Source organism: Polyodon spathula, chromosome 22 (assembly GCF_017654505.1).
Source record: "Polyodon spathula isolate WHYD16114869_AA chromosome 22, ASM1765450v1, whole genome shotgun sequence".
NCBI lineage: Eukaryota > Metazoa > Chordata > Actinopteri > Acipenseriformes > Polyodontidae > Polyodon > Polyodon spathula.
In genome coordinates, this window is record NC_054555.1 from 19,155,576 (window position 1) to 19,178,194 (window position 22,619).

Consider the following 22,619-nt stretch of genomic DNA (forward strand, 5'->3'; position numbering starts at 1 on the left):
TAAATTAAATACTAAAATAAATACTTTTTTATATAACTTTTTGTGCTGTGCGCTTCTGTAAAATGTTTTTCATTTAGTTCATTTATCTACGTTGTTCAGTTGATTTTGCTGATAATCAACTTGTTTTGATTTGTAAAATAAATGTTCATATATATATATATATATATATATATATATATATATATATATATATATATATATATATATATATGGACACACACACACATATACATGCTTCGGTTGTTCAGATGTTTGTGGCGTACTCAATAAAAATAGAAAAAATGAATTGCATCCGACTGTTTCTCCTTTCATGGTACTATTTACACTGTTTTGAGTACAGCAGTCAGAAAGACTGTTGCGGGGCTTCTAGTTAGGAGTATATTTCCGGTTCCTCTAATGTTAATGTCTCCCTGGTGTCTCTGATGACTGGCCTTACTCAATCAATATCATACCATGGCCCAAACACCCGGAGTGCAAGGGTATTCCAATTAATTATTTATCATGAGGTATATTAAAACACCTTTAAAATCACTCCCACTTTCCAAGTAATTCCCTTTAACGTGTTTTCTTAATTAAAACAGAAGGAAATGTGTTCATTGTGAAATAGGAAAAATAGGAAGCCACATCAACATCAATAAATAGAGCCATCTGATGCAGTGAGTATTATTATTATTATTATTATTATTATTATTATTATTAGTAGTAGTAGTAGTAGTAGTAGTAGTCGTAGTAGTAGTAGTATAGTAGTATGTTTAATAATAAACTCAATATAAAAGTAGCAATATGTATAACACAATATGGCAAGTTAAACTAATTAGCCATAAATTATACACCCAGGAGTGTACTGAAATTAGCTGCCTAACAAACAAGATGATAATACTAAGAGTGAGATAATGGCTATTTAAATGACAATTAAATAGCCAATTTTAAAATGGTTTCATAAGTCTTATCGATTATTAAACAATGTGTCCCTATTTTGAGGTTTGAAAATCTGGTCACCCTAGTTAGAACCTCCATTTCCCCTGCTTGTATCTCCTATAACATGCGTTAGAACCTCCATTTCCCCTGCTTGCATCTCCTATAACGTGTTAGAACCTCTATTTCTCCCTATTCAGAACTGTACTCTACAAAGTGCTATTTCAGGTAAAGTGAGTTTTACTAGTTGATGGATTTTATGTACAGCTGGGTACACTATTTTTTTTTACTATGCACTTCTCATCTGAAGATCAACTGAATAACACAACAATATTGACCTTACTTGAGGTAGTCTGGGGTGCTCTACATTTTGGATAAAAGATTAATGAACACTTACATGTTTTTAATAAATGAGCACTCACATAGAAAATGACAGACTTAGTACCTTGCCTTCGGATATATTTGACCTCTTTATTGAATGCCCATGACATTTGAAAAGTAGTTTAATGCAGTAAAAATTACATGCAATTAGATCTGACAAGTCTTTGCTTGTATAAAAAATAGAGCAAAAAAAAAAGAATTGGCAAACCACTAGGGTCTCGCTTGCAATACTATAGAACCATGGAGGCAATAGAACAACATGACATACATTCGCACTTTGTATGTGCAGTTACAAATGAAAAAGAAAGGAATATATTTCAGAAGTAGACACTGGCAGGTGCAGTGATACACTGGTTATACAAAATGACAGTGTATTGCATTTTGTCTTCACATGCGTAAACTGTCTTTATTTGAAGTAATTGTAGTTATGAAAATAATTTCATACATCTTACCCTTGTTGCACTTCAATTTGCTACATACATCTCAAATGTGCAGTTTACAAACAAACACATGGGGCCCAATTTTGATAAAGGTTGCAAACTATAAAACATCTATGCAAAAGCACTTGTCCCTGATTTTGGAGGCATGCTTTGACCCGTCCTTTACTGTCTGCGTTAGAACCAGTGGTCGACATAGCTTTTGGGGTGTTATTTGCATGTTATCTTTGAGCGATTTCGATGAAAGCGTAGATAGGGGCTGTGTCTCAAACTAACCACTAAAGGGGAGGTTTATCTGAAACTCAGGCACAGCCGATTCCATTACAAAAAGGAAACAGGAAGTGGTGAAAGAGAAAGAGACACTTTTTCCAAACAATGCTCTATGTTATTGTAGCAAAGTGGCCGCTGATTGTGAACAGGTGTAGAGGTGATGCAGTGCAGGAATAATCACAGACAAAGACAATTGTAATCTGGTTTGGGAAAAGGAGGTTTTATTTGTAAATCCAGGTCTGACGACCAAATAATAAACTTTGGCTATACACAGCAATGTGTAGAACATGGAGAACAGAAACAGGGATTGCAGCCCAAATAATTAACACGTTATCTGCCCCAGAATAATACTTTCCACAGTCACCAGTCTGGGTGTGTGCAGTAGTGATGGGTGATAACAATTTATTTACAGTGTTGATCCGGTTTTGTGCTGGCCCAAGGCGACACAAACAAACAAAACACTCACAAATATATTTTAAAGAGGTTTCTCTAGGTCTCTCAAGGTCAAGGTCCTTCCAGTCTCTAACATAAAACCAAGCAAAGGAGTAGATTGCAATTCTCCATCCCCTTTTATGCTGTCATGCATGACCCCTTGGTAAACAAGTGCAGCTGTCTCTACAATCTGCAGCTGCTAAATCATTTCCCTTCCAGGTCAATACATTCTTGCAACGGAGTCTCACCTTCTTCCAGGCTGTCTGACTTCCCGACCCTGGAAACGAACTGTCAGGCCAGCCTATCCTAAGGACCCTACTTTCGCTGCTTTAAGCCCTCACAGGTCGGGAGGGAGATTTTCAACCAAGATTCATTATATTTCTGTCACAGTTATATATTTCTTATATTTTAAAAGAAACACTATATAATAGAGCGGTGGAATGTGCCTTCTTTAATTTTAGAGCAGCTCTGAAAGACAGATTTACATTGAAAAAATACATACCTCACAATATATATCATAACTCACAATTACTGGATGTAATTTAAGTGTTTATATTTAAATTTGCACTTAAGCATTTACTGTGTGGGGTATTTACTTTCGGAAGCTTGTTTCAAACCTCACACAAGAAAATATTTTCTTAAGAATATTAAAAACATTATTTGACACAGGTATGAAGTTCGGACTTTATATTATTTCAGAAAACCGTAACTGTAACCCTAACCCTAACCCTAAACCATAACTCTAAACCACAACTCTAAACCCAAACCCTAACCCTAAACCTAACCCAGAATGCAGTCTCACTACTTAATGTATATTTTGTCGTTTCTTTAAGTGTCTTTTTATGGAGTATACGCATGTATTGTACTGTACTATAAATGTTGCTTTTCATGGTAGTACATCTTGCTGACATGCATGGTATTTAAAATTCTGTACTGATGTTCCTGAACTAGCAAGCCCAAGTGAACTGTGATACCCCTTCTCCACTGGCACATCTGACCCATGAGGGCTCGGTACAGTACAGGTGCTTCTCCACTGGCACATCCGCCCCATGAGGGCTCGGTACGGTACGGGTGCTTTTCCACTGGCACAGCCACACCATGAGGGTTCGGTACGGTACGGGTACAAGTGCCTCTCCACGGACACAGCCGCCCTATGAGGGCTCGGTACGGTTTAGGTACGGGTGCTTCTCCACTGGCAGATCCGCTCCGTGAGGGCTCAGTACGGTACGGGTGCTTTTCCACTGGCACAGTCGCCCCACGAGGGCTCGGTGCGGTACGGTATGGGTGCTTTTCCATTGGCACATCCTCCCTGTGAGGGCTTGGTACCGTACGGGAGCTTCTCCACTGGCACAGCCACCGTGTGAGGGCTCAGTATGGTATGGGTGCTTCTCCACTTCACTCACACACCCACACATTTTAAGCATCCAAACAAAAAACAACTCTAGGAAAAACAGCAACTATCCTTAAAATGGGATATCTTTGGTAAATCATATTTTTAAAACCTTTTTTCCCCTTGAACAGAACTAATTGAACTTTGTTAAGTCGATATAATCAGTAAAATCTGTGGAAAGAAATTCCTAAATATATTTACAAAATACAGTAATACAAGATACAGCTGTGCCATTGGTCTACTAACTTTTTAACATCATTTTTTTGCACATCTTTTGGCAAACTGAGTTAATTATAACAATAATTAATAGCAACTGTCTGTCGTTGTGTGTGACGTCAGTAGCACAGCTTGGCTCTGCAGTGGAAAAACAACCAAGGTTCTCTTTAACCTCACCACGAGGGCTCGGTACAGCTCCAGCGCAGCTCGGTTATACAGTGGAAAATAGGCATGAGAATATCTACTACACCTCTGCAAAAATGTGATCAAGTAGTTGTGTATAATAAGTGAATTTCTAAAAGAAGTCTTACCTATAGAAATACGAGCAGCCTCTGACAGTGTTGTGGCTGAAGAATTCCTGGGTCTTTTCATTTCCAAAATCTTCCAAAGGATCTGACCACAGCAGGTCACACATTGGCCCAAATGCAGGGGGCTCTTTAAACCTGTCTAACTATAAAAACAGGCAGTGTTATACTTCTGATTATATATTGATACAGAGTGCAGATCATAAAGCAGACAGTGATATACTTCTGATTATGTATTGATATAGCCTGCAGATCATAAAGCAGGCAGTGTTATACTTCTGATTGTGTACTGATATACAGTGCAGATCGTAAAGCAGGCAGTGTTATACTTCTCATTGTGTATTGATATAGCCTGCAGATCATAAAGCAGGCAGTGATATACTTCTGATTGTGTATTGATATAGTGCAGATCATAAAGCAGGCAGTGATATACTTCTGATTATGTATTGATATAGAGTGCAGATCGTAAAGCAGGCAGTGTTATACTTCTGATTATGCACCGATAGGCAGTACACAGAATAAGGCAGGCAGTGTTATACATCTGATTATATACTGATATATAGTGCAGCTCATAACGCAGACAGTGTTATACTTTTGATTGTGTATTGATATATAGTGCAGCTCATAAAGCAGGCAGTGTTATACTTCTGATTATGCATTGACATAGAGTGCAGAACATAAAGCAGGCCGTGATATACTTCTGAGTATATACTGATATAGAGTGCATATCATAAATCAGCCAATGAAAAAAAATTCAGAGCATTCCATTGCATGCCATAAGCGTCATTTCGTGCACGACTACCAACTGACAAATTCTAAATATATTGAGAACAGCGTTAACTATGTTCTTCTTTTAAAAATAAACCATGACGTTTAATAAGCTAACCCTTCTATTTATCTTTTATTAGCATCACCAAAACAATCTTTGATCCCCTTATCACTGCTTTAAATTTTTATATTTCCTGTAATTATAACCAGAGCTATCGCTGATCCCCTTATCATTGTGCTTTAGATTTTATATTTACGGTAATTATAAAACAAAGCTATCTCTGATCCCCTTATCGTTGTGCTTCAGATTTTATATTTACGGTAATTATAAAACAAAGCTATCGCTGATCCCCTTATCATTGTGCTTCAGATTTTTATATTTACTGCAATTGAGGGTTATGGCAGGACTGAGGTCCTGCTCATGTGTGCTCCTAGTTTAATTAGAGTTTTGTGGGTTTTTTTCTGTTATTTAGTTCGGTTGCAGGGAACAGCAGCTTGGGATTGGTCTTTGTTCTGTGTGGACAGGGAGAAGAAGAGGCCCTGCAGTGTGGTGAACAGCCATGAACTCTGGGACAGGCAGGTAAAACAAAGAAAGGGGACTAATACCTGAAGAGGAGAGAGCTGCTCAGTAGTGCTGAATCAGATCCTGTCTTTCCTTCTCAAAGGAACATTATCAAATACATTGCACTTCCTTTATATTCACCTTTTTAATATCATCTAACGTGTGTACTTCAGGTGACAGGCCTCCGTGAACACACAGGAACTGCTGGTTCATCAGGGCAGCCAGAGGAAGGCAGTCAAATGCATCCATGCAGGAGTCATACACCTGCTCCGAATACTTGATTCTACCTGGAAGAAGGAGTGGAAACAAGCCCTGCTGTAGTGAAACAGCACACTCTGAGTCACATGTGTGCTGGGTTCATCGTTCCCTTTCCAGCACACACTATGAGTCACATGTGAAATTAGACAACCTGATCGCTGTAATGAAAGAGAAATATATCTCATAAATTTCTTAAAGCCCTGGCAGGCAATGGAGACGGTGATTTAGGCCCTGGTCTTTAGAGACCTCTAGCACACAAGACATTTCTATGGGGGAACAGTTACTTCCTGATCAGCAATGTGAACTGCGTAAGTTAATTGAGGAGTTCAATTATGTGTTTTCTGATGTGCCCGTTAGAACTAACCTTGTTGAATATACCATTATCTCTCCCCCAGGTGTCACGGTGCGAGAGAGACCTTATCAGATCCCAGAAAGTCGCTAAAGTGGCATTTGCAAAGAGGTATCCAGGAGCGAGTGGTGCAGTCCAATTGTGATAGTGGCAGCACCAACTGCTTCTGCATTGATTTCCATAAGTAAATGCTATTGCCAAGTTCGATGCATCTAGATAGAGCTTCTAGATAGACTGGGGACTGCGAGGTTTATTTCCACTTTGGACCCAACGAAGGGATACTGGCAGATCCCATTAACCTGTAGAGGGGCTGTTTCTTTTCACAACCTTCCTGTTTGTGCTTCATGGTGTGTCCACTGCCCTTCAGAGACTGATGGATGGGTTTTTACATCCACATCGTGAATATGCGGTAGCGTATATCGATGATGTGGTTATTTACAACTCCTCTTGGCGAGAGCATTTGGCTTGGATCATGGCCATCCTTCAGTCTCTAAAGGTAGCCAGCTAACTTGAGAAAATGTGCATTTGCCAAGACAGAGACACAATACTTGGGATTTATAATGGGGAGTGGAAGGGTGAAACCCGTTGTCACCAAGGTCCAGTCCTTGATGGACGCGGCAATCCCCAAAACCAAGGCTCAGGTGAGGTCTCTACCGGGGTTAACTGGTTATTATCGAAGATTTATCCCTGAGTATGCCACAGTGGTCAATCCCTTAACTGACCTCACCAAAAGGAGCGCACCGTTTAATTAAGTGGTCAGTAGAATGTCAGGGGGCGTTTGATATTGTTAAGCAGAGACTCTGCCAGGACCCAGCTTTCATCACTCCAGACTTCACTAAGAGATTCATCCTCCACACCGATGCATCTGATGTCAGTTTGGGTGCAGTCTTGTCCCAAATGGTAGATGGAGTAGAACATCCCATCCTGTACATCAGTAAAAAAAAAAAGTTCCCTCGGGAGCGCAACTACTCCATAGTCGAAAAGGAGTGTTTGGCCATTAAATGGGCCTCTCACTCTAAGATACTACCTGCTGGGGCACTCATTTGATCTCATCACTGACCACATCCCACTCAAATGGTTAAGCACAATGAAGGACAGCAATGGCTGGATAACTCAGTGGTACCTGGCATTACAGCCTTCATGTATCACATGGTACACCGTGCGGGGAAAGACCACTAAAATGCGGATTATTTTTCTCGGGAGGGGGTAGTAATGGGAAAGGTAGATTTAGCCAAGTGTTCCTTCGGCTCCACTCTGAGTGATGGAAGATGTGACAGAGATAGAATGATTCTTGGTGTTAGATCTCCCTCCCGGTGGAAGTCTGCCATCTAGAAAAGGGGCGGAGCTATGGTAACTGAACTCAATGATATGTACAGGAAACGACGTGGCATCCGTGGATTGGAGGAGCGGATGCACTCGTTAACCAAGGGGTCATGAAGGAGGATACAAATAGGGGTCGTAGTGAAAGTACTGTTCCTTTGTAAACAGTTAGAACAATCTAAAAGGAGAACCAGTGATAAAAACGTGAGTGTTGTGTTTGTTCGTTTGTCTAGTAAACTGTTTGTTTTGATTGTTTTCCAAGACTGCTAACACGATCCAGAAGTGTAGCCGAAGGTCAGCATCAAACCTGGACACCAGCACTTTCCTTATCACAACAAATTTTATTTCGCACCACAAGCACTAAAATCTCTCACTAAACAACTGTGCTTGTGTTACGTGTGGGTGTTAAAAGAATGGGACTTTTGGTTACGGGTCAAACGTGGGGATTATAACTAAAGTGATAAATGCCGCTGTATCACTTTCTAACAATATTATTTACTGTTGTTTGCTGTCAGGCTCTGGACACTTGCAAATCAATAAACACCCTTGCACCTGGATATTGTTTGTCTGTTTCTCACCTGCACACACTTACCCACTTTGCCACAGACCCCTACTTATTAATGTGTTGATTTTTGAACAAGAAAATATGTCCTTCTCTCACCTTTCTAATCGAGTACCAATCAATGGCAATTAACTTCCGCACTGAGGGTAGGTGTACTATAGTCACAAACCTGTTGAAAACAAGTTGGAAGTCTAGGGTGAAATGTACAAAACAAGTGCAATGCTGTTAGCCACTTTTTAGGAAATATTTTGCAGCAACAGCTCCCTTTCAATTTGAATATGACCACCAAAACATTATGTATGGGATACGCCTGCCATTTGATAGGTATTTTCTGAGCTCTCTATACCAGAGCTGCAGAGAGGCCCCTTTCTGGGATGACGCCCTCGGTGCCGGGTTAAAGCCGTCATTGTGAAAAATAGCTTTGAGTCTACTACAGTTCCCTTGCCTTTAGGCTGAAAGCTGGCTTGCCGCTTTCATGGACTCAGTGACTCCTGATACAGCCTTTTTCTTTCTATCTTTTCTCAGCAACCTCGTGTTGCAGGCTGCTGCTTTCCTATCTGTGGTACATGAGTCGACTGCCTGTGCAGTATTGATTTAAAAGGGGTGAGTATTTTCCAGTCTTGTGTGGGAGCACGTCCTCCACCGGGGCTAGGCTTTGCCATGTGGCAGTTTAAATATATATAAAAAAAGTTATATATATCGTTGTTGTTGTTAACTAAATAACATCGCTGGCACATCTGTAGCGAACATGCAGTACACCGGCTTGTCTGTGTTACGCAGCAGCTAGGTAAAAACAGGGCTGTATTTTTATTTACTAGGCCTTCAAAAAAAAAAAAAATAAATTATTATATATATATATATATATATATATATATATATATATATATATATATATATATATATATATATATATATATACTACATAACATATTGTGCAGCACTCCTATTGTATTGTATTGTATGTGTGTCCCCTGGTATATGTTACGCACTTTCCAGGTGTGTGACTACACATGCTTAGGGTAGGCACTGCTGCTTCAGCTGCCTCCCGGTGCTTCAGTACCTCTATGCACACTCAGCCCATTGTACTTTGGTGCCTTCATGCATATGGTACCCTTGTGCACACAGTGCCTGGTGCGTACAGTGCTTAGTGTACTCATTGCGCACGCGCTTGGTGCCCTCAGTATGCATAGTGCTTCAGTGCATACGGTGCTCGCTGTGCACGGTGCTTAATGCAATAGCTGTGCACACACTCAGTACGCTCGGTGTGCATAGCACCCTGTTACTCCGTGCGCACAGTGCTTGACATACTCTTTGTGCACAGCGCTTGGTTCCCTTGGTATGCATAGCACTGAGATGTTACGTGGATAGAACAAGAGTGCTGCGTCATTCTGACCAGCTCTTTGTTTGTCACAGTTTACGGACCTAGGACAGCCCCTCTCAAAACAGCGACTGTCCCACCTGGGAGAGAAGCTGCACACTCCTCTAGAAGGTTGGTTACAAATTTGGCCCTCTTCAGAGGGCCCTCACTGTCCAATATATGTATAACAGCTAACTGGGCTATGCCGCATACATTCTTCAGGTTCTACCGCTTGAACGTGGTAGATCCTTCTTTGCCTTCAATAGGCATGAGGGTCCTTGAGGTTGCACGCTTGCACCGCTAACCTAGGGTTAAGCAGTTCTGATGCGTCCTTTGTAAGTTGCCGTTCCTTCTCCCTCACGTTGGCTTGAGTATACATTTCCCATATGTAATGTTTTGGTGGTTGTCTTCGAATTGAAAGGGAACATTAGGTAATTTACCGTAACCATGGCTCCCTGAAAGAGAAGACGAACACCAACCAGTGAGGTTGCATCGGTCGCCCTCATGGGTTCAATGTAAAAGAGAACATGACTTCCGTAGAATGACGGCGTTAACCCCTCAGTAGGCGGAACCAAGTGCGTCATCCCAGGAATGGGCCTATTGGCAGCTCTGGTATAGGGAAATCAGAAAATACCTACCAATAGGCAGGTATATCTCACACGTAATGTTTCGGTGGAAATCTTCTCTTTCTTTACGGGTCAACCACAGATGAATATGTAGTTATGGGTTTTCCTGCATAAATTCACAAAAAGGGGGTGAAGATAGTGCAAATCAGGGTTCTCCAATATTATAATGAGATGTACGAAAGCTACAGGCAATTGCAACATTTACAGTTGCATTCATTTTTTGTCACTTGAACTTCGTATTAACAAGAATTGACTGTCCTCCTGTAGGTATCATAACTTGTCAATGCGACACCATGATTTATTAATAATAATAATAAAATAATTGTTCCAATTTAAAACAATATTTTAGTCGCCTTGTACACCAATGTGTGCAATGCAGCAGCATGATTCATTTTGTGTTACCATACCGGTAGCCTAGAGGCCAAAGTAAAAAGAAAATGTGCAAGGTATTCATTTGAGTTACTTGTATCCTGTACAGACACTGTACATATTTGCATTTTTTCATAATGTTACGTGTCTCCTACCCAAAGCACATTAGTGTTATTTCAGCACAATGATTTATACATTTAAAATACATTGAGCACTATAAATGTATGTGTAGGTAATTTTATTTATTTATTTATTGTTTTTTGTTTGTGAAAATTACAGTCTATTTGTATAAAGCCAAATCACTCCCCGGGGCTGCTCCTATTATACTTTTCGAAAAACTAATTTTTTGAATTAAACTAACCATTACCATGGGATGGGACGGCAACTGCCGTTCATATATCCGTTTATATATATATATATATATATATATATATATATATATATATATATATATATATATAAAAAACATAAGAACAACACATCTCCACTAAAATCTAATACCAACTGTAAAAATAGCAATGTTCTTTATGGAATAGCCTGTGAAAAATGTGATGAAATAAAATATGTTGGAGAGGCTGGAACAACTTTACATAAGAATTCAGAACCACCTTTCATTAATTACAAATAAAAATAATGAATGAACCAATATTGCAGCACTTCACCAGTCAAGGACATGACATAAACGATGTAAAGTTTGTAGTATTAGAACAGCTAAAATTAGACAATGCGACATATAGAAGAATAAAAGGAAGTCAATGGATAAATAGACTGAAACTAATTAACTCCAATAAATATATAACATTTAAATAAATAAAACAAAATTTATTTAGAAGTTGTGAATGCAAATGTGCTGGGGAGGCTAAATCAAGGCTGATCCTCAGAGCCAGCATTGCATGATAACATAAATATAAGTTTATATAAAATAATGTTAATTAGAATTAGATTAAAAGGTAGAAGTAAAAATGATGTCACAATATATGGAACACCATAACATCATGGAAGAATAAATCATGGATTTGAATACAAACAATAGCAAGAAGTTGTCATGCCATTAAAAACCTATAAATACCTCCAACGTTTTGATTCAAACACATTCTCCCTTGAGAAAGATATGTACAACATATCAAAACTTTGGGCAGCTGGCTCTTTGAGCTAATTATATATATATATATATATATATATATATATATATATATATATATATATATAAACAATATGAAAAGAAAAATAAACAAAACAAAACCTAACCCAATCTTGGGCCGTATCTAAACAAATGATGTTCCTACCTAATATCGAGGCAGGCTAAGCCTGTTACCTCGTCACAAAAACCAAATCATAATCAAAATCGTAATCCAAATACCTTTTCCAATAGTTTGTTTTCCCATTTCACAATAACAACCGGTTCCCCTGCTCCCCTGCTCCCCTGCTCCCCTGCTCTCCAACCAAACTCCTACCATCACCCACACTGAAACACACACACGCACACCCTTTTAAACATAATTACTTAGTCCCTAATTGGTCTATTGACTAAACCTGGAGTTGGTCCCGACTCCAGTAACCTCTACTGGGTTCTAATGCCCTCCCAGTATGGTCTCATCCAAACAAGACATGTTTATTCCAAACCAGATTTAATTACTTTTAATTTCCCTTATTTAACAAATCCATTATCATTTACCCAGTGTCTTCATTAACCCATCTTTAGTTTTAATCTCAAAACCATAACATTATTTAATTTCTTTGTTTACCACCCAGTTAGTTTAAATTCTCCTTTCACAGCCAATCCTTCACACTACCCCACCTTTTGCACGATCCTGTGGGATCAGGCATACCAACCAGGCAGACCTGCAAAATTAACAAATACAATTTTCCAACCAAGGTCCGAGGCCTTTTAAACGTTGTTTGGACACGTAGATTCCGTCTTGTACCCTTCCTCTCAGTTTAAGCCCACCCTGTTGTACAAACAAATTAATCTCTGTTTGTGGGTACCTTGAAAAAAAAATCTGTATTAATGTGCTCTTTGCCCTTTCTGTACTTGAGCTCAAAACAATACGGTTGCAAAGACAAGAACCAACGGGTAACCCTTGCATTCCTGTCTTTATTGCGATACAGCCATTTTAGGGGTGCATGGTCCATTACTAAAGTAAATTTTCTACCCAATATGTAATAGCGCAGAGCCTCTACTACCCACTTGATGGCCATAAACTCCTCTACAGTGGCATATATGACTTGCCTGGGCAACAACTTCCTGCTTAAAAACAAGACTGAGTGTTCCTCTCCATTCCTTTCTTGTGATAATACAAGAAAGGAATTATTTAATTATGTCCAAAATTCCATGGGGCTGTCTTCCATACAGCAACTCAAATGGCAAAAATCCAGTGCAACTTTGAGGTACTTCTCTAAAAGCAAAAAGCACGAAGGGCAACAGCTGGTCCCAGTCCTTACCATTAGGGTGCATTACTTTCTTTAACATTTGCTTTAATGTTTTATTAAACCTCTCCACTAAACCACACAATTGTTGATGGTAAACAGAAGTCTCTATCTTTTTAATGTTACACAGCGTGCACAGCTCCTTCAATACTGAAGACACAAAGGGAGTACCATGGTCGGTAATTATCTCGTTTGGAAAACCCATTCTATTGAAAACCTGCAACAAGGCTTGTGGTATGTTTTTGAGCTGGGAACTCTTAATGGAATCACTTCCAGATACCTGGTTATGTAATCTACTATAACCAAGATATGTTTGTTTCCCAAACAAATTTTTTCTAATGGTCCCACTAAATCCATGCCAATTCTAGAAAACAGAACTTCAATTATGGGTAATGGAATCAAAGGAGCAGGTGCAGGCTTTCTTTCTGAAACCAACTGACATTCTTTGCATTGATTACAATGATTAAGAATTTCTTGAAAATCCTTTCTCTAGTTTTATGAGCCCCTAAGTGGCCACTCAACATATGACTGTGACAAATGGAAAATCTGTTCTTTTAATTTACCAGGAACCACTAGCTGTTCCTGTTTCCTGGACTTCTTTGTTTTACCCGGTTCTGCAAAAACCTCATCCGAAAAATCAAACAACGTATGCCCCTTAGAAACTCCCTCATTATGGATTTCACCAACGAATATTGAGGACAATTTCTACTGGTTCTTTATCAAAGTGTTAAAATTAGGACAATCTCTCCCCACACTACCGGGTAGGGAAGATGAGGAAATACTCCAAACCTATAGTGCACTGGTTCTCTGCCAATCTCTACCTCCACTAACTTAGCCGGGTAGGTTTTAATGTCTCCATGAATGCAACTGATCCTAACTTCGTTACACTCTGGTCAATTTAAATGTTCAATCAGTGAAGCAGTGATCAAACTTTGCCCACAGCATGAATCCAAAAGTGCTACAGTCTCCCTACTGGCTACTTTAATAGTAAACAAATAATCCCCCTCCAACGCTCGTGAGGTGAACAAGTTAATAACAGTGGTGACATAATTACAAGTATAGTTACAGCCCCCATATGCACCAGCCCAATCACACTCCATATTTTCTACTTCTTGGTTATTTTGTCTAGCAATGTGTCCTCTCTGACAATTAAAACATATAATGTCAGGATTATCCCACCCAATATATTTTTCACCCCAAGGTCCCTTCACAGCCCTGGCTGCTCTTCGTCACCCCGTTTCCCAAACAGTTACCGGCGTCTGGATGTTGCTGCTTCTTCAGGAATGGGGTGCGCTTGTTGAAGTGGCGTTCAAAAAAAGAAGCCAAGTTAGAAGCAACAACTGTGTGAATGTTGGGCCCCAGCACCTTTCCAATTGTGCCTATTTGCTTGATGTTTGACACGGTTGTCCCAATTGCTTCTCCTAACTTAGGCTTTTGTGTTTGATATCACCACTTTAAATGGCTGTTGCGTTTTTCTAACTTGTTTTTTTACATTGACAATGTTTTTGTTATAGATATTACTTCTTTTTTTACTTGATCAAATATGACGTCAGTGCTAAAGGGTAGTATACTAACATTTGAAAAAAATGAAAAAAAAACATTATTCTCCTTGATATAGAGGTGTTTAAGGTTGTAACTCTGGAAAGTGCAACAAAACTTTGTCTATAGGAGGAAATGAAGTTACCAAGATCCATCCTAACTGTTTTTAGAGTCTTACCCTGGCATTTGTGAATGGTGATTGAATGAGCACCAATGACTGGTAACTGCTCTCGCACAATGTAGACTCTGTCCATGATTTCAAACTTTGAGCGTGAATGTTCAAAGGTATGGGTGACTCCATTGTTAAATTAGATGGTTATTGTTTTGCCGATAATTTTTTTCCAGATAGTAGGAAACAGCTTGAAGCTTCCCTATTGCCCCACTGATGAGACCAGTGGCAATGCCAATGTTCTTGCGAAGCACCAGTTTGCAGCCTATTTTGACTTGTATGGCAGTTTCTAGTCCAGCTGTACGACTGCAATCAGCCTTGTAGGCGTTCATTTTTTTCAGCACATTTGTCTGGAAGTTGCAAGGGCAGTCCACAGTCCATAAGATGAATGTACTCTCCAGGCATATGATCAAGCACGGCAGTCTGGATCTGGTTACAGGCATATACAGTAGGCATGACACAGGTTGAGCCCTTGGAATGAAATAGCTAGGTGGCTATTTTTTAAGTAGCAGTGGGAGAAAACCACTTCAGCACGTACAGTAGAATCTCTCAGAACTTACGGACGCTGTATCTACTATAGATACTAATGAGAGCAAAACAAATACAAAAGAAAAACAAGGGAAATGCAGATCTTGTCAAGAAAGCTGTGAGTCTTTGTATAAATGGATTTTATGTTTTTAAATGCTACAATAACAGTTCTGCTTGTGAATCATCCCCACTATAATTTGACAGAACAGGTGATTTATTTGCACTGTGCAGGACCTTATTTTCCCCCATTGGTGTTTGAGCCCTGAGGCACTCACCTATTGCACCTATTATCAGTGATTAAAGCCTGGTTTTCAAACAAACTGATTATCGCTCACCAATACTGTATTCCGCTTTCAATCACTTAAAATATTCTGATTCTATTCAGATAATGTAAACAACACCAAGCTACAGGCTGGGAGTCCCAATCTTTAAATGTGTTACTGTTTATAAATAAGAACTCAACTTTATTATGAATATTGTTATTATGTTTTAAGCAACATACTGCGATAGTGTTCATTATGGTAATTGTTTATTTATTAGTTTTAAAATGTTTAGGAAAACATGACCTTGTTAGTACAAACGGCCCCCTTTACTAATGACATCTTCAGCCAGGGTCATAACCAAGTATAAATCTTTACATTTTGTAAAATGACTTGACACTTACTAATAAAGATGCAACGCATTTCAGTAAATTCAAATGATAAATCCCACGCAGAGGGAGAACACAAACGGAAAACACCATTAAGTGGGGTTGGCATTGCAAGGGAGATGATGGGAGGTTTCACAGTTCCGATCGAGTGATTGTTTTCTAAGCATTATTTGTGAATGCTTATTCACCATTGCTACACCATGTTAGAAAATTGACTTCCCTGCATTTTTTTAAATTATTCACCATTTAATCATAAAATCACAATTTACAAGATTAAATATGCTACTATACTGCACACCGATTGGCTCAGTGGATATGTCAGATTTTGCTAAAGTAGAAGCCTGGTGTATAGCGAGTTATGGAAAAAGGATAATTTGAGTTGTATTTAACATGGTGTATATAATGTTTTGAGGACAAAGAACACTGAACATTAGAAAGTAGACACTGGAGGGGTTTACATGCAAGTTTTAATCCCGCTACTGTCATGTGTCACGCACAAATAACGCATGATTGTGCTCTTTCCAAAAGTGCACGGCAAAAAAGTGTGCGACTTACAGTAAGTGTCATTACACTTTGGTAAAGCACGGTAAATTGTGCTAATTGGCCTAATTAGTCTCATAGCAACAAACTCGACAGTCGTGCAAAATACTTCATGATAGAATTTCATGAAATACCACGATACCTCCTCCATTTCCCCCTATATAAAAAGAACGCTCTTCTCTGGGAACGTTCTTTCCACCCTGTTGTCCTCCTCTGTATTGTAAGGTTTTCCCTATCCCAATCTTACTAATACAAATCAGTTAAATATCCATCCATCCATCCATTTCCTGGTGAGTGTCGTGGCTAAATTATATATAAATTCTATAGAGATGTTGATTTATACCAATACAATGATGTCAGCAGTTTATAACATTATTTATTAATTTCAGTGTATTATGAACGATGCATGAGAACTATTAAATCATTATTACCAGCATTATTATCATAAAAATAATACTACGAATAATGTAGCTTTTTTCCCACAGGATATTTCAAGCTTCCACCCCTTCTGACAGCACACAACACCAGGTCCACTGGACGGATGAGGAAACTTATTCCCTCTTCTAATTTATTGCGGACCTGGGGGTTATGGATAGGGCTAGCAGTCTGTAACCGGAAATTTGGACATAAATCACGGAGAAGTCACGGTAAATGCGTTCAAAATCACAGAGAAAATGACAGGAAAAATAAAGTCATGGGGATAAAAATAAAATAAAATAACTTTAATAAAAGCATATTGCGGCGTTGGTGCTCACAGGTTCAGCAAAGAAGGAAGAGACAAGCAAATGAAATTTCAATGTGTTGCTTTTTTTATTTGCTCTGCAATGGTGACTATCTAACAGTATCATTTATAAGTGCTAAACTAAGCAGAGAATAAAGATGCAAACGGGAACGGGTAAGCAGACGAGAACTGTAACACACTTTAGGGGCGAGAAATACACACACGAGGATAACGCAAAGAGGATGTGGAGCAGACAAGAGACATGTACATTAAATTAAGTGCAACCATACAACAATTAAACAAGTGGAACAATAATTTCAATTAAAAAGAGAAAACTCTTCAATGTATGTCTCGCAGTGAATTCTGGCAGTTAGTATAGCGCACACACACATGCACGCACACTGAATTTATGAACTGTTAACATACCTTTCAAGAAGTATTTAATTGAAGGGCTTAGTTTGACTCAGATTTTTTTTTTCTTCTCCAAAATAAAAACCAACAAAAAAAAAACAGGACATCAAAGAACGAAGTTGGAGCTAGTTTAAAAATATAATTATTTATTTTAATTAATAAATGATTTTTTTTTTTTTTTTTTTTTTAATGCAAAATTTTAAATCCCATACAGATTGAACACAATTTACTGACCTCCTCGCAAGTCACGCACATCAGCAAAAATCGCGGACAATAGCAACTGTCACGGAATCCGTGACGCCTGCAACCACTGTGACTAAATCCCAGCCCCAGTTAGGGATGAACTGGATCGACTTCGCCAAAGAAATGCCACCATTTTCACCAATATTACCGGTGCTCTGGCTGAACTTGGTATAAACAGAACACTCCTGCAGGTACGAGATAAATTCAAGAAACTAAAATATCTGTACCTGCAGGAGAGACAAAGCCTGCAAGTCCTCCGGTCAAAGCTCGAGGTTCCAATTTCGGTTCTGGGAGAAAATGCACCGGTTAATGGGTGACCGGCCAGTGGCAGTCGCATCGGACCATTTGCTGGAATCCTCATCCTCCCAGATGTCCTGTGAAATACCAGCCCAATTAATTGCGCCAGCCATCATTTACTTTTCTAAACTAAAATATGCTGCATTTGTAAAATACGGAAATCAATATTATTATTTTCTTCTTCTTGGCAGCATGAACCATTTTAACTGCAAGCCCTCTGCATTCTAGACAGATGGGATCTTCATCTCTGCCTAGCACGTAAAACCTCATGTAAACCCCTATGCATTATTTGAACGATATCCTATATCATGCAGCATCTCTTTTCAGTGCGTTTGGTGATATTTCAATAAAACGTCCCATTATTTTATTATTAATGAGGTTGCTTGCATTTGGACTACTAAATTCTCTCTCTAAAATAAACTCTCGTGTAAAAGTGGAAGCAAAACTGTCATGACCATAAAAGCGCGAGAGACCTGTTGTCAGGCTTTTCAGTTTTTGCTTGTAAATTGCCCCACTGTGAGATGAATATACATTGTAAGGTGGCAGGGGGAGGGTCAGATTCCTCCCTGCCTAAAAACTTTTTTTTTTTTTTTTTTTTTTATTGTGTTAATTATTTTATTGTTAATTATCCCCTGCACCTGGCTATCATTGTAAATTAGAGTCAGGTGCAGGGTATTTAAGGAAAGCAACCAGTTTACTCAGAACAGTGTGTGGCTGTAGAGTGAGGAACTCAGTGTTATGGTGAGGTTAAAACCTACATTTGTTTTTTCATAAAGATCTGTATTAGAGTTTGTTTTGGGTTGTATGTCAGGTAAACAGCTTAGCTGTACTGCGTGTTAGTCAGGGACCTGCATACGTTTAGTTAGTGCTCAATGAGAGCTAGGTGTTTGTTTGTTGGTTTGATTTATTTTTTAATAAAAGTATGCGAAAGTGCATTAAAAATCAAGTTTTTATTTCTGTGTCACATTCTTAAAGGGGCACAAACCCGAATATACTGCCAATCTGTTTACTATATATATATATATATATATATATATATATATATATATATATATATATATATATATACACACACACACACACACACACACAGCTCTGGAAAAAATTAAGACACCACTGCAGAATTCAGTTTCTCTGGTTTTACTATTTATAGGTATGTGTTTGGGTAAAATGAACATTTTTGTTTTATTCTATAAACTACTGACAACATTTCTCCCAAATTCCAAATAAAAATATCATCATTTAGAGCATTTATTTGCAGAAAATAACTGGTCAAAATAACAAAAAAGAAGCAGTGTTGTCAGACCTCAATAATGCAAAGAAAATAAGTTCAGATTCATTTTTAAACAACACAATACTAATGTTTTAACTTAGGAAGAGTTCAGAAATCAATATTTGGTAGAATAACCTTGATTTTCAAGCACAGCTTTCTTGTATCTTGGCATGCTCTCCACCAGTCTTTCACATTGATGTTTGGTGACTTTATGCCACTCCTGGCAAAAGCAGCTCGGCTTTGTGTGATGGCTTGTGACCATCCATCTTCCTCTTGATCACATTCCAGAGGTTTTCAATGGGGTTCAGGTCTGGAGATTGGGCTGGCCATGACATGGTCTTGATCTGGTGGTCCTCCATCCACACCTTGATTGACCTGGCTGTGTGGCATGGAGCATTGTTCTGCTGGAAAAAACAATCCTCAGAGTTGGGGAACATTGTCAGAGCAGAAGGAAGCAAGTTTTCTTCCAGGACAACCTTGTACTTGGCTTGATTCTCCAGGTCTCCGTCTAACCATTAGTTGACCAGGTGTTGGGCAAAGCTGAAAATTGGACTCATCAGAGAAGATGACCTTACTCCAGTCCTCTACGGTCCAATCCTTATGGTCTTTTGCAAACCTCAGCTTGGCTCTTCTTTGCTTCTCATTGATGAAGAGCTTTTTTCTAGCTTTGCACGACTTCAGCCCTGCCCCTAGGAGCCTGTTTTGTACCTCGCCGTGCACTTCACCCCAGCTGCTGTTTGCCTTTCTTTTTGTAGGTCACTTGATGTCATCTTATGGTTGCTGAGTGACGTTCGAATGAGTTGGTGGTCATCCCGGTCAGTGGAGAGTCATTTTCGCCCTCTGCCGGTCTGTAGCTTTGTTGTCCCCAATGTGTGCTGCTTGACCTTGTTCTTATAAACCACCGTCTTTGAAATTTTAAGGATGGAAGCAACCTGATGCTCACTGTATCCCTCTGCCAGTAAAGCCAGAATTGAACCCTTCTTTTCCTCACTCAAAACTTTCCTTTTCAACTCTTTGGGGATGGTCACTAGTTATTTTTTTATTCTACTAGCACTGTTTTGCCATCCAGCTGGTCCTATTGCAAAAGGATAGTGATGACCACAGGAGTGGTTTTTATACTTTTTCTCGTTAAATAAGATTTGGTTCAGGTGATCCCCTAATCAGTACCTCATTCAGTAGAATGAGGTGTGCCTGTGTTGGAATTCAACAGACACTGGAATGGAATGGCAGCCATACATGTAGAGATGCTGATTTATGAAAAATTTGCAGTGGTCTCTTAATTTTTTCCAGAGCTGTAGATTCCCGATTGTGGAGCTACATTTGTGCCATATAAAAATGTAAGAAACATCATCCGTGTGTGTGTGTCCATTTGTCTGGGTTTGTTATTCTTAGACAGTTCTACGGTTATGCAAAATACAACGCTGTGAAAACGGTTTTTATTTTCTCTTTAAGGACAGTTCATACACTAGTAGAGCCAGGGTGGTCCGTCAGCCCTGTCGACTCACTAATATGTGTTTGTGGTCTGCTTTGAACTCCATACGAGATATTTGGATACAAATAAGCCAAATGTTTTTTTGGTTTTACTTGGGTCAAGGTATGTGATTAATAAGGACAATTAAATGGTATTGCTTTCTGAATGTACATTACATCTTTTCATCTACAATCGGCAACACGATGGGGGAAAAACAGATCATTAATTTATTTATTTTATATATATATATATATATATATATATATATATATATATATATAATAATTTAATACCATTTTGTCTGGAGTGGGGGAGCGGAGCGGAATGAAAGAGCATGCGGAGCAGAGCGGAGGATATTATTATGAGCGGTGAACGGAATTATCACCGATTCGCTCTGCTCACGTTCTCTGAACACAACACAGACGCTCACAATTAAAATATATTGGCTTTAACACAGGATTTGCACATCACAGGAGAGTGGAAGTGAGTAAACTCTGTATCCCTTATATGAGAACTGGGTAAATGATATATTGTCCAAATTCAAAGTGGGTAAATGCTGTTTACCTGCATATACCCTCCACGTACACCACTGAGTAAAACTCCAAAGAAAAGTTTGAAGTACCTGGTATTACCAGGCAGTCTCCCATTCTATATCAACCAGGCCTGAAAATTATTATTTTATTTCTTAGCAGACACCCTTATCCAGGCCAACTTACAATTGTGACATTATTTGTTTTACACATAGTTACTTATTTATAAAGTGATATAATTAGGTTTTTTTTTTGTTTTACTGGATCAATCTAGGTAAAGCAGCAGTGTGTCCCCCACCTGGGATGAAACTCACCACCTTCCAGTCAAGAGCACAGCACTCTAAACACTACTCCAGATAGGCCACAAGTAAAGAAGCATTACTGTCTCGTTGTATAATATTTTTTTTTTACATGAAACACTAGGTATACAAATGTCAATTGCTCTGGATAAAAGCATCAGCCAAATCAATTAATATGACATATTTTTCTGGCTTGCTATTTATTAATATATATATATATATATATATATATATATATATATATATATATATATATATATATACAAATCAAAACAAGAACATGCAAATAAACATCTGAACAGACATCGGTTTACAACATACGGTACATATTTATAAAACTGAAACGATAGCAATACATTTTTTACTTTTCAACAGCAATCGGTTTATTATCAGATGAGCAAAAGCAACTGAACAACGTAGAGAAATAAAACATTTTTAAAAAATTACAGAAGCGCACAGCACAAGAAGTTATAACAAAAAGTATAATTTATTTTTCTTTTTTCGACAAAAGGGTATTCCCTTACCTTGAAGACTGTTCACAATCAACACAGATAATGCACTTCTTCATGTCGCCTTTCTGCACAGGGCACAGCTGTCCTAACTTTTATTTTTATTGCACTTCTCAAGCTGCTTTGGCGTCTCTTGCGGCTCTCAACAGAGTTGCCAGCTTCAGCTCTGGGTACACGCTTGGCAGTCTCCCTCTGTTCCAAATGCTTCTTGCGAAGTTCCTGTGCTAACTGTAAAATATATTCTCTCCTTGGTAAATTCTTCTCTGTGCATTATTTGTAAAGTACCCAGGAGTTGATGGCTGTTAGGTCCAATACATTGTAAAACACCTGAACAGACCACCGTCGGGAGCCAGCTTTCATAGAATACTTCCGTGCCATCTGATCCAAAACATCAGCTCCATATTCTGTTGCATAGTAAAACACTGGTATTCATTTTCACTAGTCTTGATGCTAATCGAAGCGCAGCTGGCAGCCTTCAAAAGGCTGACTGAAAACA

The 22,619-nt window shown here is 38.8% G+C and overlaps 1 protein-coding gene across 1 annotated transcript in view; it reads right to left on the reverse strand.

The window, feature by feature from the left end:
- The window catches only part of LOC121297616 (serine/threonine-protein phosphatase 2B catalytic subunit alpha isoform-like), a 216,447-nt gene that overhangs the window by 69,999 nt on the left and 123,829 nt on the right, over window positions 1–22,619 (reverse strand). The window contains exons 5-6 of the mRNA XM_041224059.1: window positions 5,818–5,963; window positions 4,353–4,492 (exon numbers count right to left, since the gene is read on the reverse strand). Of these exons, the coding sequence (XP_041079993.1) occupies window positions 4,353–4,492; window positions 5,818–5,963 (286 nt within the window). The remainder of the gene's footprint in view (window positions 1–4,352; window positions 4,493–5,817; window positions 5,964–22,619) is intronic.